This window comes from Manis javanica, chromosome 8 (assembly GCF_040802235.1).
Source record: "Manis javanica isolate MJ-LG chromosome 8, MJ_LKY, whole genome shotgun sequence".
NCBI classification, from domain to species: domain Eukaryota; kingdom Metazoa; phylum Chordata; class Mammalia; order Pholidota; family Manidae; genus Manis; species Manis javanica.
Window position 1 is genome coordinate 82,976,844 of NC_133163.1, and position 17,137 is coordinate 82,993,980.

Here is a 17,137-nt window from a genome sequence, read left to right on the forward strand (position 1 = left end):
TACCCAGAAACCTCACTGTAAGCACTTCAAATTGACAATATACTGACCATGTAAAATAGGTTGAAAATTCTAGGCATTCAGTTTATATCTATATGTTATGACTATCTTCAGTACAGGAATAGGGTTAACATAATTCAAGGAATTTAGACATTTATGAATCAACCAGGAAAACACCATGAAATAGTCCCTAAAATCCAAACACTAATGATCTTTCTTTACAAGGGAATTATCTAATCAGTCTTCCCATACCTTTAACTATGTTAAACGTGAGTCTGAAATTCACTCAATAAAGCTATACAAACCATCCTGATGAATAGCATCTTAATAAACTTCTCTTGAATTTTTCCTCAATCCATTTGGAAAGTGTTTCTATAACAGGACTCCTTCCTTCAAACATTTTGCTTAACCTCTTGTCAAGAGGCCACTGAATTATTACTTTTTCTTTAACTTAGCTTCCTATCCAAATGCTAATGGGAAGTAGTAAGGGAAAAAAATGAAGATAATGAAATAACAGTGGTAAAGTACATAAGGAATAATAGTGGAGGTTTTCCCATCTTTGGTTTCCATTAACTCAATAAGGAAAAAAGGAAAACCTAGTGATATTTCCCTTGGTTTCTCAGTCTCAAGGACTACTATTTATGCTTTAAACTATTATTAACCATGTGTGTAAAAGTCTTAAAATGCAAGATCCTTAAGGACAGGGGCATGCCTTACCTGATTAATTCTTGAAATAACGGTATTTAGTACAGTGATTAATATGTAATAAAAACTCAGCAAATATATTTTAATGAATATATAGAAGCCAATTTTTCTATTCAAATACCCATAACACTTACTGATCATGGTATATTTAACTATCTTCTGTCATTAAAAACATTTTTTTAAAGTCTCAAACTATAACTAAAATTCACCTTCTTTCTTCCAGAATTATAAATTAAGTGGATTGAAATTCAGTTGTAAGAATCATCAATAAAAGTCCTAAGTAAAAAATATGGCACATACATAGTTTTTATTTTTCTTAATATGAGAACAAAATACAACAAAGGGCAGAATAAAAACAATGTACTTGTCATCCTTAACTACCTACTTTAAGCCATTACGTTATATGAGGAGCTTACAAAGCATTAGTTTAAATGGTTTGTAGTATTCCCAAATCGTGAATAAGAAAATGAGACTCAGAAATATAAATTAATGTTCCTCAAGATAACACCACCTTATTTTGGACTTACTTAAGGATTCAAAGATCAATTTGATTTCTGCTCATTTATTAAATGACACTACACAACACAAAATTATTTCTACACAATACACTAGAGTATCTCTATTAATCTAACAAAATAAAAAATATATTGGTAATAGTATAATTTGCAATCTAATTTGATCATACAGTGTAAATTGGGAACAAAAGAGACATCATTGAAGACATACCTACACACAGACAGTACTAAAGAACTAATTGTTAACCTTTGGCTGCCTCTACATTGGATCATAGCCTCAATTCATTCTCATGTATATACCCAATTTATTCACTGAACTGTCTTCATTGTATGTTTTAAGCAACTTTTTTCCTACCCATTATCTTGAGCATCTTTTTATCTCTATCAGTCCTTATAAGACAAACCTGAGTGTTAAGTACTATTTGTATGATTTCCTAATATTAGGAAAGTAGAAGGGCATAAGAGTGAAAAATGCAGCTTATATTGTCTTGTAATATAATTTGGCACAATAAAATCCAAGTACTACATGCTCTCAGCTGAAACATTTTAGTCATTTTCTGCCATGCTATTCAAGCTTAGTATTTACACATTTGCTAGATAAGGCAAATTCTCCTTAATTCTCATTGGTTTCTGTTAGAATTGTCTTCACAGATATAACCTAGAGGAGCTGTAGTTATGCATATTCTCTAGTCAAACTTAAATGGCCAGTAGTCAGTCTTAATTTCCAATTTAATGAAAATATGGTCTACTCTGAGGGAAGCATTCCTTCCTCAGGCACAACGATCTTTCACCCAGCAGAGCTCAAAGTGGTGGGGATGGAAAACAAAACTGTATGAGTGACTTACTAGGTATAACAGTAAGAGGATCTATTCCCACTTTTACATCTTGATGCCTTAATTCAGATACTGAGTATCTTATCTCCCAAAAAAGCCATAAAGGAGTTTTCAGTATGCCATTCTACCATTCTAGTAGACCAACCGTTTATGGGTGATCAGTATGTGGTAAGATCAGTGAATCTATGGTCATGAGCCCATTGCCTCATTTGTTTAACTGTAAAATAAATTCCTTGATCAGACACAATGTTGTGCAGAATACCATGACTGTGATAAAGCATTTCTTAAATCCATGGATAAAGTATTATAGCTGGAAAAAATGCATATCCATAATACATGTTGATTCTAATGAGGTCAAAAATTCTACTTCCTGCATAATGGAAAAGCCTCAATATAATTAACCTGTCTCTACATGGTTTTCTGATCCCCACAGTAAACTGCCGTATCTGTGGCTCACCGTAGGAGCTTATGAGTGCTGATAGTCAGATTAAACCTTGTGAGGAGTTCCATGTTGTTTAGCCACCCTTGTCATTTTGTATAGGCACCCACTCAGTAAGCCCTGGGGCGGCTGGGAAAAGAGGTTAACATGCACAGAATTTGTCATTTGTCTACCTGATTACTAAAGTTTCACCTGTACTGGCTGCCCTATGGTGTGCATTCACATAGGACACCTAAATTTTCATAATCTGAGGAGACCCATCATCAGAATTCTCCTCCAGGAATTCTTTGTCATTAGGCTTCCAATTCTGTTCATTCTAACCAAACCATTAGTCACTGTTTAAGAATCAATATATATCCATGCTTCCAGCCAAAAAGTGGACAAGAAATACACTGCTTGCATTTCTTCCAATGGGAGTTTCTCCATACTACTGTCCTTCAAGACCATAAATATAATATTAACCATACCCGACCATAACACTTCACTAAATTGGGGCTGAAAATCTGACTTTCACTTAAGTTGTCCAACATATTATACAAAACCAACTGTATATTCAGTTTTAATTTTAAGTCTACTTAAAACTTTAATTTTAAATGAAACTTTTAATTTTAAGTCTACTGCTTATAAGTGCTGTCGGGCAGATGCATCTAGCAGGTCTGTCCCTGTGCACCAGGTGAAATTTCAACCTGGAGTGGGGAGGGTTCTTAACTCTGAAAAAGAAAGAATTCTCGAGCAGGTCGGACAAGTGTAGGTGAGGAAGGAATTCATGAAATCGAGAGTAGAAATAAATGGCAGCAGCCTTGCAGGAAGCTGAGAGCAGGAAAATGCAGAGGCGCAGAGGGACGGTGAGGAAGGTCGCTGCACAGGGTCCCCCGGGCTACGGGAACTCACAGGCCCAAATCCGAGCTCTCAGCAGCACCTCCCTACTTATCAGGAGTAAAGCAGAGACTAAGCGAAGACTTGGAAATAAAATGAAATAGCAAAGGAACAAAGATGCTAACCACTGGAAAAGTGCAGATAGACAAAAACCAAGTAAGTTTGAGAAGTGAGAAAGATTTATTTAAAGTTACACACTTAAAAAAGGAAAGTGTGGGTGTTCTCAGAAAGGTGGCATGGTACAAGGCTGGGCTTTTGTCTTTTAAGCATTTTTTCAGGAAAGGGTGTAGACTTGTCCAGTGGTCTCAAGATGCTTATCTCTGGTGAGAGACACTATGTCTCCTGTCTCTTATCAATCCTCCAACTAATTCTGCAAAATAAACAACACAAGACATTTATTGATCTGGTTCCTCCCCAGGATAGTGGCTTCCTCTGCAGAGACATCAATCAAGACCATCTGCCCTGCACCCAAAGTGGGTTGATTTATTGTCTGTTATTGTTTTATGAGTTATTGTCTGCTAAAGAATATGTTAGGAATCTTACTTCCTAACTTCCTGGTTTTTAAAATGGAATCTTAGCCTTAAGATGGAATCTCTCCTGCTCTAACTATACTGCTTATATCTCTGCTTTTTTTTGGAAAACCAATTATGATGCTTGTATCCTGTCTCTTCCCTGTCTCATAAGGAACTCCCTGTGGAGCTAGAGGTGAGGGAGAAAGGCAATTGGGCAGCAGTAGTTGTTGAAATTGACTTATCAGTTAATGCAATTTCTTTGTGCCTCTGGGCCTTCTAAGTTTGATCTCTTTCTACTTGATGATATAATGCTGTTTTTGCATCTTAATTTTACAACTTGAGGAGTGAGCTAGCATTCAGTTAGTAATGGGTAACTGAGCTCACAGTCACTAGAGACCAGAGATTAGGTATTTAATATCTACCAATGCCCAGTAAGATGTTAAACATTAGACCCCTAGAAACTTTATTAGCATTTATCTCCCACCATCTGGTTCAGATAGATTTAAGGCATTCAACCTAAGCACTGTTCCTAAGGATATGACCAAGCCAATTCTGAAACCCAGTATTTGACAGTCTACTTCCTGGGACAAATTCAACGACCAATTTCTGAATTAGAAGACAGAAAGTATACTTGTTATTTTAATAAATTAGTATTATTGGAAGATGGTTAACTAGATACTAAAGAATTGAAGAACTGAAAATAATAAACTTCTTAAAACACTAAGGGATCATTAAAAAGGCAACTAAAGATAAAGGTGCCAGCTCCAGGGTTGTAGGTATAAAGGTAAGAGTTTCGTATTAATAGAATATAGCTTAGAGAAGGACACTATAGACTTGAAACTCAGACCTATGAAAAGAGGGTAGTGGCTGGTGCTAGTATTTTTGAGAAGCAGAATAACTTCTCTAAACTAGTTTCTGGAAAATACTACCTCATTCTCATGATTTGTCAAGGATAAAATGTATAATTTATATAAAATGCTTAACAGTGTTTTACATAATAAACACACACTTACTACAAAAGCTCCCAAAGGCTATCTATTATTGTTAGGATACAAAGCAAAATGTGATGTTTTCCCAAGACCAAAGCACCCAGCATAATGTAGTTTCTGTCCACGAGCCACATCTCACACCACTCTGCTCATTGTCTCAGTTTCCTCAGGCCACAAATGAAAAAAAAAAGACACAATTCTAAAAATATGTAGTACATTCCCAGAGAACAAACGTATTTGTTATTTACTATTTGTTTATTTCCTTATCTATGTATGGTTAAGCAATGGTTTCCTTAAAATGACACAAAAAGCAGGGGTGGAGCCAAGATGGAGGTGTGAGTAGAGCAGAGGAACTCTCCTCCCAAAACCACAAAGACAACTTCCTAAAATAGAGACCAGAGGACACAGAACAACATCCAGACCACATCCACACCTACAATTACCCAGCGCCTCGCATAAGGGGTAAGATACAAGCCCCAGCCTGGCGGGACCTGAGCGCCCCTCCCACTGGCTCTCGGAGGGTGGAAAGAAACCGGAGCGGTTTTTTTCTTTTTTTTTGGTGAGTCCTTTTGAGAAGCCTTAATGGGACAGGGACCCCAATACTAGGAAAACAGGGCAGCAAGACCGGTGAGCGGGTGCCTGAGACTGGCGCTTGAGGACAAAGGAAATCGCACGTTTTTTTCCTTTTTTTTTCCCCTTTCATTGTTGCTGTTGTTGTTTTGGTTTGGAGAGTGCTTTTTGGAAGTCTAAAAGGGGCAGGACAGGACACTTAGCGCAGAGGCACGGAATCTGGGGATCTCTGGGCACTCTACAACCTGGGCAACAGGGAGCACAGAGGCCCATTACAGAGATAAATAGCCTCCTGGCCGCTCCCCATCCAACGGGGCTCCACCATTTTGGAGGAGCAGCCCCAGCCAGGCCATGCCCACAGCAACAGCGGATATAAACTCCATAGCAAAGGGGCAGGTAGCAGAAGCCCTGTCTGCACACAGCTGCCAAGCATAAGCCACTAGAGGTCGCTATTCTCCCAGGAGAGGAAGGCCACAAACCAACAAGAAGGAAAGCTCTCCCAGCTGTCACTCATACCAGCTCTGCAAACTATCTCTATCACCATGAAAAGGCAAAACTACAGGCAGACAAAGATCACAGAGACAACACCTGAGAAGGAGACAGACCTAACCAGTCCTCCTGAAAAAGAATTCAAAATAAAAATCATGAACATGCTGACAGAGATGCAGAGAAAAATGCAAGAGCAATGGGATGAGATGCAGAGAAAAATGCAAGAGCAATGGGATGAAGTCCGGAGGGAGATCACAGATGTCAGGAAGGAGATCACAGAAGTGAAATAATCCCTGGAAGGATTTATAAGCAGAATGGATAAGATGTAAGAGGCCATTGAAGGAATAGAAACCAGAGAACAGGAATGTATAGAAGCTGACATAGAGAAAGATAAAAGGATCTCCAGGATTGAAACAACACTAAGAGAACTATGTGACCAATCCAAACGGAATAATATTCGTATTATAGGGGTACCAGAAGAAGAAGAAAGAGGAAAAGGGATAGAAAGTCACTTTGAAGAAATAATTGCTGAAAACTTTCCCAAACTGGGGGAGGAAATAATAGAACAGACCACAGAAATATCCCTGAAGAATGTAGATGCAAAAATACTCAATAAAATATTAGCAAACAGAATTCAACAGTATATCAAAAGGATCATACAACATGACCAAGTGGGGTTCATCCCACAGATGCAAGGATGGTACACCATTTGAAAATCCATCAACATCATCCACCACATCAACGAAAAGAAAGACAAAAACTACATGATCATCTCCATAGATGCTGAAAAAGCATTTGACAAAATTCAACATCCATTCATGATAAAAACTCTCAGCAAAATGGGAATAGAGGGCAAGTACCTCAACATAATAAAGGCCATATATGATAAACCCACAGCCAGCATTATACTGAACAGTGAGAAGCTGAAAGCATTTCCTCTGAGATCGGGAACCAGACAGGGATGCCCACTCTCCCCACTGTTATTTAACATAGTACTGGAGGTTCTAGCCACGGCAATCAGATAAAACAAAGAAATACAAGGAATCCAGATTGGTAAAGAAGTTAAACTGTCACTATTTGCAGATGACATGATATTGTACATAAAAAACCCTAAAGACTCCACTCCGAAAGTACTAGAGCTAATATCAGAATTCAGCAAAATTACAGGATACAAAACTATCACACAGAAATCTGTGGCTTTCCTATACACTAACAATGAACCAATAGAAAGAGAAATCAGGAAAACAATACCATTCACAATTGCATCAAAAAGAATAAGATACCTAAGAATAAACCTAACCAAAGAAGTGAAAGACTTATACTCTGAAAACTACGAGTCGCGCTTAAGAGAAATTAAAGGGGACACTAACAAATGGAAAGTCATACCCTGCTCATGGCTAGGAAGAATTAATATCGTCAAAATGGCCATCCTGCCTAAAGCAATATACAGATTTGATGCAATCCCTATCAAATTACCAGCAACATTCTTCAATGAATTGGAACAAATAATTCAAAAATTCATATGGAAACACCAAAGACCCCGAATAGCCAAAGCAATCCTGAGAAAGAAGAATAAAGGAGGGGGGATCTCACTCCCCAACTTCAAGCTCTATAACAAAGCCACAGTAATCAAGGCAATTTGGTACTGGCACAAGAACAGAGCCACAGACCAGTGGAACAGATTAGAGACTCCAGAAATTAACCCAAACATATATGGTCAATTAATATTTGATAAAGGAGCCATGGACATACAATGGCAAAATGACAGTCTCTTCAACAGATGGTGCTGGCAAAACTGGACAGCTACATGTAGGAGAATGAAACTGGACCTTTGTCTAAACCCATATACAAAGGTAAACTCGAAATGGATCAAAGACCTGAATGTAAGTCATGAAACCATTAAACTCTTGGAAAAAAAACATAGGCAAAAACCTCTTAGACATAAACATGAGTGACCTCTCCTTGAGCATATCTCACCAGGTAAGGAAAACAACAGCAAAAATGAGCAAGTGGGACTACATTAGGCTGAAAAGTTTCTGTACAGCGAAAGACACCATCAATAGAAAAAGGAACCCTACAGTATGGGAGAATATATTTGTAAATGACAGATCCGATAAAGGCTTGATGTCCAGAATATATAAAGAGCTGACATGTCTCAACAAACAAAACCAAATAACCCAATTAAAAAATGGGCAGAGGAACTGAACAGACAGTTCTCTAAAAAAGAAATACAGATGGCCAACAGACACATGAAAAGATGCTCCACATCACTAATTATTAGAGAAATGCAAATTAAAACTACAATGAGGTATCACCTCACACCACTAAGGATAGCTGCCATCCAAAAGACAAACAACAACAAATGTTGGCGAGGCTGTGGAGAAAGGGGAACCCTCCTACACTGCTGGTGGGAATGTAAATTAGTTCAACCATTGTGGAAAGCAGTATGGAGGTTCATCAAAATGCTCAAAACATACCTACCATTTGACCCAGGAATTCCACTCCTAGGAATTTACCCTAAGAACGCAGCAATCAAGTTTGAGAAAGACAGATGCACCCCTATGTTTATCACAGCACTATTTACAATAGCCAAGAATTGGAAGCAACCTAAATGTCCATCGGTAGATAAATGGATAAAGAAGAAGTAATACATATACACAATGGAATACTACTCAGCCATAAGAAGAGGAAAAATCCTACCATTTGCAGCAACATGGATGGAGCTGGAGAGTATTATGCTCAGTGAAATAATCCAAGTGGAGAAAGAGAAATACCAAATGATTTCACTCATCTGAGGAGTATAAGAACAAAGGAAAAACTGAAGGAACAAAACAGCAGTGGAATTACAGAACCCAAAAATGGACTAACAGGTACCAAAGGGAATGGAACTGGGGAGGATGGGTGGGCAGGGAGGGATAAGGGAGGGGAAGAAGAAGTGGGTATTAAGATCAGCATGCATAGTGGGGGAGGGAGAAAGGGGAGGGAGGGCTGTACAACACAGAGAGGACAAGTAGTGATTCTACATTTTGCTATGCTGATGGACAGTGACCGTAATATGGTTTTTAGGGGGGACCTGATATAGGGGAGAGCATAGTAAACATAGTATTCTTCATGTAAGTGTAGATTGAAGATTAAAAAAAAAATTCTTTTCCTGTGTGCTGACCTCCAATGAGTTCTACACAGTGGTATAGAGGGCATGTCAAAGTGTGGGCAAAGGGTCTGTTTGTTTCTATGCAGAAGATCAAGGCCTAGCTTGGCTACCCAAAAAATGAACTAAGATACGATATGAGGAGGAGCTTCTGGCATCAGCACTCTCTGGAGGACTCGTGCCGGGGGATGATCATCAAAAAGCCTCCACAGGGATCCGGGCGATGCTGCGGTTGTGGCTGCGTCCACCCCACCATTTCCTGGACTTGCCATTGGAATGAGGAGGGAGATGTCTAGGCTGGCATGTGCATACAGTGAGACAACGAATTTGACCCAATCTGTACTGTTGGAACTCAATCAGGAGTTGGGACGGGTGCAAGTTGTAGCTCTCCAAAATTTTACGACTATAGACTATCTACGGTTAAAAGAACATATGGGATGTGAACAGATCCCAGACATGGGCTGCTTTAATTTGTTTGACTTCTCTCAGAGTGTTCAAGTACAGTTGGACAATATCCATCATATCATAGACTAATTTTCACAAATGCCTAGGGTGCCTAAATGGTTTTCTTGGCTTCACTGGAGATGGCTGGTAATTATAGATTTGCTTTGTCTATGTCACTGTATTCCTATTATGTTAATATGTGTGCACAAGTTAGTTAGTAGTTTAAAACCTATACATACTTAAGGTACTCTACAAGAAGATATGTCAAAGAAATAATCAATCCTCCCATGTTTTTTTCCACATGCTACCTCTATAGCTTTTCTTCTTCCTTCCTAATTACAACCCTTAAATAGAATTCGGGCCTCATATCGAATTTACCGAGTATCATAATTCCTCCAGGTGGTAAGGATACCTCGAGACAAGTGCTGGGCATAGAAGCCACAGGGCATAAATCTGCAAAGAAGTAAAAAGATAACCTTTTCAAACAATATGGCTTCTCTCTCACTTACCAACTTTACATTTCCCAGTATGGCCCTGGAAGATGACTGGTTAGCCAGAGACGGGTAAGATTCCTCAAGGGAGGAACAACCTAAGACAGGCACAGTCGCAAGGGGCCATCAGGTGAGAAATTGGGGAAAAAAAGTGGTGAAGCTTAGAACTTAACTCCCCACCCCCCTGTTTTGAGAGAAAGCTTCTGCATCCATGGATGTTTTATTGCCCTTGTCTAGCTCGGTTTAGCACATAGTCTACAGGCACACACCTGAACATCTACAATTGCTCTCTTACAATACTAAGCTATGTTTTGTACCTTTATCTTGCATCTACCTACCACTTCAGCATTTTATTAAAAATAATAATTATAATAATAATAATAAAGGGAGAAATGTGGGATCCACATATAAATCAAGTATAAAAATCAAACAAATATTCATATTTGACCTGATTGTTTATAGTTCATAATGCGTGATCAAAACCGAAAGTTTCTGTGATGAATACCCTTGTACTGTTCACCATGTAAGAACTTATTCACTATGTAAGAATTCGTTCACCATGTAAGAACTTGTTCGTTATGCTTCAGAAGATTGGAGACTGAAGAGAACTAGGCCTGAGATGGATTAATGACTGTTCATTGAGCATTGACCCCCCCATACAGAATTTTATTGTTAACAACCATTTGATCAATAAATATGAGAGATGCCCTCTCAAAAAAAAAACCCTATGAGACATTTTGGGAATAATTTGAAATTTGTGTAGGTCCCAAATATTAGCTAATATTATGTAACTATCCTAATTTCTTAGTTGTGATAAAAGTGTTTGGTTATGTTGGAAAACATGGTCTAAGTTCTTGGGAAATAAATGCTGGAAAATTTTTTTAAAAAGACACAAAAAGCACAATCAACAAAAGAAAGAACAGAAAACTGACTTCATAAAAACTAAAAAATTTGTGTTCCAAAGGGTACAAAGAAGAGAAAACAAAACCTACAGAGAGAAAAATATTTGTAAATCTGATAAGGGTCTTGTAGTGGGTTGAAGGGTGTCCCTCAAAAAGATATGTCTACATCCAAACTCCTGAAAGTATTGTGACCTTATTTAGCAAAAAGGTCTTTGCAAATGCAATAAGAATCTTGAAATGAGGTTATTCTGGAGAACCTGGATGGGCTCTAAATTCAATAACAAGTACCCTAATATGAGACAGAGGAGAAGACAAGAATAGAAAGGATAAGGCCATGTGAAGATGGATGTAGAGACTGTAGTCATGCAGTTACAGGCCAAGGAACACCGGGAGCCACCAGAAGCTGGATGTGGCAGGGAGGTTCTTCCCTAGAGACTTACGAGGAGGCACAATCCTGTCAACAGACTGATTTCAGATTTTTATTCTCCAAAACCACAAAAGAACAAATTTCTGTTGTTTTAAACTGCCAAGTTTGTGGTAATTTATTATAGAATGCCTAGAAAACTAATGCAGGACTTGTATAAAGAATTCTTAAAGAACTTTGATGTTTTAACTAATAAAAACATAACACAATTTAAAAATGAACAAAAAATTTGAACCAACATTGCTCTCAAGAAGATATACAAGTCACCAACCAAGAAGCACATAAAATGCTTAACAACACTGGTCATTAGGGGAATACAAATCAAAACCGTAATAAGATATCACTTCATACCCACTAGATTTGCCATATAACAAACAGTAATAAAATAACAAGTGTTGGTAAGAATATGGAAATTGGAATGCTCATACACTGCTGGCAGGGATTTAAAAGGGTGCAGCCACTGTGAAGGGCGCAGTCACTGTGGGAAACAGTTTGACAGTTCCTCAAAATGTTAAATATAAAATTATTGTATGAACCAGCAGTTCCATTCAGGAGAACTGAAAACAGGTGTTCAAACAAAAAATTGTGCACAAATGTAGAAACAGTATTCACAATAGCAAAAAGGTTGGGACAATCCAACCGTCCATCAGCTGATGAATGGATAAACAAATTGTGGTATATCCATAAAATGGAATATTATTCAACTATTATAAAGAATGAAATTTTGATCATATTACAATATAGATGAACCTCCAAACCATTTTTCTAAGTGAACGAAGCCAGACACACAAAAGACCACATAACAGTCTATTTACATGAAATTTCCATATGGTCAAATCCATACAGACAGAAAGCAGATTAGGGGTTGCCAGGAAATAGGAGGAAAAGGAAATTGATTGATAGGCACAAGGGTTCTTTGGGGTGATGTAATGTTTTAAACGTGAAAAAGAAAACAGGAAATACTGCATTGGCCAAAAGTTATAAAGGGCCAGGAATAGAAAGTTACATACCACAGACTCATCTCTATTTATTGATTTTGTGTTTACATAAAAGAAAACACTAAATTAAGCATATTAGAAATGTTGAGAGGTTTCAACTGGTTTACAACTGTGCAATTTAAAAAATCTTCACTATCATGGACAAGGTGTTTTATAAAAATTCATTTATTTAATAAGCTTTTCCTGACCACCTATTGACAGTATACAATTATATACCAGATACTGTATCAAGTTCTGGCACAAAACCCTCACCTATCTTCAGGAAGTATACTCTCTAGGGAAGCAACTAAACATTAAATAACCAACCATTGGTGTGTGTGTATGGTTGCATGTACACTTGAAAGAGTATTCCACATTACTTGGGGAGAAAATCTGATTTACATCCATACACACAGAATATATAGCTTACTGTGATGTTATTCGAAAATTTTTATTTTCAATTATTATATTTTTTCACTTGGCATGTCTTAGGTTTAACAGTGTCAGTGCCTGCTAATAGATCTGTCCTATTTTATTATTTTACTTCATTTTGTGCTTTTATTTCCATGCATTTCATAATACTCTTTTATTTGCTTTTTAATTTTTTTAAATTTATTTTTGTATTGTTTTGGCATGATATTTTATACTTCTTTTAGTATCTGTCTTTCTGTAATGCATTTACTTCCCCCATTTAAAAAGAAGTGAACTCCCATTTTTGGGGTTGCCACTTCATTGACATTTTCTGACTTCTACCTATTGCTGATGAGAAAGTCAACACATTTTTCTACTCTTTTCTTTATTCCTCCCCCATTAAGATGTTTACTTTTCCAGAGAATTAACACTTACATACCATTCTTTCATGTGTGGCTTTACTTTTAAGTCCAAAATCTATAATATGGTGTATTAGATTCAAAGCACCAGTATTGCTGAAGGGTCCCCAAATAACTGTCTGGAGCTCATGTTCTAGATGATTCCTCAGAAATGCTTATCCATACAAGATTCTACAAAAGCTTGCATAGTTAAAATAATTTTTCTTTAATCCTGACAAATTTGAAGGACACATTGGCTGTACATTAAAAAATTTATCTCACATTTACTTCTTTGAATCTTTTGTAAATGTAGTTTCATTGTTGTCTTTCTTAGTATACTGCTATCAAGAAGTCAGATGCCAACCTGCTATTTAGATTACTTAGGATACTTTGATGGGAGGCTCAAAATACACTCTATTTTAAATATATAATAAATGTACTAGCATATTTCTTGGAATTAATTATCTGGAGTTGATTTTCCCAAGCTTACTATAAGCTGTTTCATTATGTAGGTTCTGCTTTTTTATTTCTGATACATTAATAAAAATTTTTAATAATAATTCTATTACATTGCTTCATTTTCAAGTTATACAAATGTTGAATACCATTTGCCTGGGTTTATACAACCTTCTTTGTAAAATTGTGTACTTCTGTCTTTAATTAAATATCATTTTCTTAGTACTTTTCATCATTATTCTTTGCATCCTTGCTGTAATTTTGGCCATTCTATTCTCCTTAGGTACCTAGCAGTTTATTCCCCATTTCTGAAGTGATATTGTCATGTTCAGATTTTGTTCTAAGTTGGCTCTTTTCTTTATTTACACATTTTTAGTAATCTCCATTCAGAGATTTTTAACATCAGATTCAGGTGTGCTTATATATCTTGGATTGCAGGTTTAGTTACATTTGATTTATGATTAATATTACATATCCTTACCTCTGCATTATGACTGGAATCAATGTCAGTTTTTGCTCAGATTCCAGCAGAAGCAGATTTTAACAAAGTAAAACTGATGATCCACATTGCCTCATAAGAAAATAATCACAAAAACCCATGAAACTTTCAAAATGGGAAATTCTGCCTAAAAGAATTTAAGATTTAAGATGTTTAGTCTCAGAAGGACTATTTAACTTTATAACTGTAATATTTATATATATATATAATTGAATTGTTCTTATTTTCGAACATGAAAGGAGACACTATGGAAGATACTTTATTCTGCACAATTCCAGATTACAAAATAGGAATACACTATGAAACATACAGAGAAACAAATTCCATCTCAGTGTAAGAATTTGATTTCAACAAGCAAAGCTTTTCAAAGGCATTGTTTTGCTTTGTCTGGTGGGGAGTTGCCAGGTCTGTTAAGTTTAAAAGCACAGGCTCAATGCTTGAACCAGAGTGGTGTTCAGCACTGTATTGTATCCATGTTCAAGCAATATTACATAATTTTCCCTTTCTTTCATTTAGCATTTTCAGCCCCATCCTAGTTCTACTCTCTTTGATGACTGTTACTTCTTATTATTATTGTCAGTACACATTTAAAGGGAATAGATAAAAGCGTAGTTGAGAGGAAGAAGAAATAACTTTACCCTATTAGAGACCATATTTGTATATGATCTGAAGCACTAGTACCTGTTTATTAATTTAGTCCATTTTATTGTTTTCTGCATATGAAAATATTAGACAATATATAGTCTAATTAATATATTAAATTTCTTTCCAAAATTATATTCATGTGATTGAAAACATCTATTAACATAAATAATATAGGAAGAAAAAGAAGTAATAGAATTCTGAATCAACATAAAAGTAGTTCCTGCACTGCTTTGCCAAAAATACTTGTTACCGAACTAATCAGTTTAGATTAGAAATTTTCAGCCAAGTTGAAAGAAGGAAGGAGTAAAATATAAACATATACCAGTAGATCTGCAAATACGTCACTGTGGGCTGGAATTCTTAGGAAAATTTTAAGATGGTCTATGGGCTATTGAAAATGTAGGTCACATGAGATATTATTTCCTGTATTTTAAAATCTAAAATTATATAAAATAGCCTTAGATAATCAAATTATTGCTCATTAATGTGGAATTAACTATTCAAGGTTTTTCAATGTGCTGAATTAAAGAAAATACATTGTCTCAAGATAGTATAACCTTTTAACATTTGGACATAAAGTAGCACTTACAAAAAGTACTCATGAGTTATTTAGGAGATCTTCCTCAAACTTAGGAATGAACTACTCAGTCTCCTCATTGCCATCTTCATGTCCTTGTTCCTCAATGTGTAAATGACAGGATTCAGAATGGGTGTAATCATAAAGTCCAAAGTGGCAAGAAACTTATCCACTGGCACTGTAGGAAATGGCCACACATAAACAAAGATGCATGGTCCAATGAACAAAACTACCACAGTAATGTGAGTTGACAGAGTATAAAGAGCCTTAGACAAACCGCCTGCAGAGTGGTTCCATACAGTGACCAGGATGAAGACATAGGACAGAATCAGTAAGCAGAAGGTGCCCATGGAAATGAATCCACTATTGACAGTAACCATGAATTCTATTCTGTAGGTGTCTGTGCAGGCAAGTTTGATAAACCTAGGGAAGTCACAGTAAAAGCTATCTATCTTATTAGGACCACAAAATGACAGATGGACAACAAAAGCTAACTGGGCCACTGAGTGAATGAGGCCAACAGCCCAAGCACCAGACAAAAGTAAAATGCACATTCCGGGGCTCATGACAGTCAGGTAGTGGAGGGGCTTACATATGGCCACGTATCGGTCCAAGGCCATGGCGATGAGCAACACCATCTCAACTCCACCCAGGACATGACGGACAAATATCTGGATGACACACCCCTGGAAGGATATGGTTTTATGCCCGTAGTACAGGTCAGAAATCATCTTAGGAACTGTTAAGGTAGAAAGACACAAGTCAATAATTGAGAGGTTAGCTAAAAGGAAGTACATGGGGGAATGTAAATGAGTATCAAAGGTCACTGTAAACACAACAAGGAGGTTTCCCAGAATAACTGTTGCATAAAACACTACAGAGAAGGCAAGGAGCAAATGCTGCCCCCGTCTAGAGGTAGAAAGTCCCAGGAATACAAATTGAGATACTTCAGAATAATTTGCTTCATACATTGGCTTTGTCTGGTGATACCTGAAAGACCAAAAACAAAAAAACTAAGGAATTTATTAAGTTAATACTTAAAGTCAGAGTTAAACTTTTAAGTCTGGTTTTAAGCAGAAGAAATCTTCACTAAGAGCAATAAAGTGTCTTGAAAAAATCATACATTAATCTATTCAGCAAATATAATGAGTTAACATAACTAATATTCCTAATGAGCATCTACCATATGCCTGGTACTATGACAAGTTCTCATGTAAAAATGATCCTGACTTCAGAAGGCTTACATACTAATGGTGGATCTAGACATTAATTTACTTTAAATACAGATACAAATCTGATCATTGCTTTGAAGGAAAAGAACAGAGCTTTATTAGAACAATGTGACTCATCACAGTGGAGCTTTTTCAGAATCTGCTAGACAGTAAGTTAATGCTGAGACATGGAGTAGTCCAGACTTTAGAAATGCCACATGCAAAGATGCTGAGACAGGAAGCCACTGAGGCAAGAGGATAAATAACTGAGATCAATCAGGCTGAGTAAAAGGCTTAACAGGATGGAGTCCTGTATCCATGTTACAAACATTGCCGTATCCTAAGAGCAATAGAAAATTGTTGGGAATTTTAAGCAGTAGCTTGGTCATATTTCTGTTTTCAAACAGTCCAAAGCTTCAATGTAAAGAGTGGACTGAAAGGGCTAGAGTAACTCAGTGGCCTCTCAGAAGGCTGCTGAAGAATCAGACCACCGTGTGGACAGGGCAAGTTATTCAACCAAAGGTGTTGGCACAATAGATAAAACTGGTAAACATACAGACTTTGCCTCTCAAGATAACCTCAAAGAAGTTTTAGATGGATTTTTAAATGTTAAAAAGAGAAATAAACTG

The 17,137-nt window shown here is 36.8% G+C and overlaps 1 protein-coding gene across 1 annotated transcript; it reads right to left on the reverse strand.

Moving 5' to 3' along the window:
* Positions 1-15,329: 15,329 nt before the first annotated feature.
* On the reverse strand, positions 15,330-16,268 carry LOC118971931 (olfactory receptor 4F15-like). The gene has a single exon (XM_037015840.1). It carries the CDS (start codon positions 16,266-16,268, stop codon positions 15,330-15,332), a length of 939 nt encoding a protein of 312 aa, XP_036871735.1.
* Positions 16,269-17,137: the final 869 nt, after the last annotated feature.

Excerpts from the sequence above, each read along its gene's own strand:
- LOC118971931 (XM_037015840.1), bottom strand. The coding sequence starts at position 16,268 with ATGTATGAAGCAAATTATTCTGAAGTATCTCAATTTGTATTCCTGGGA.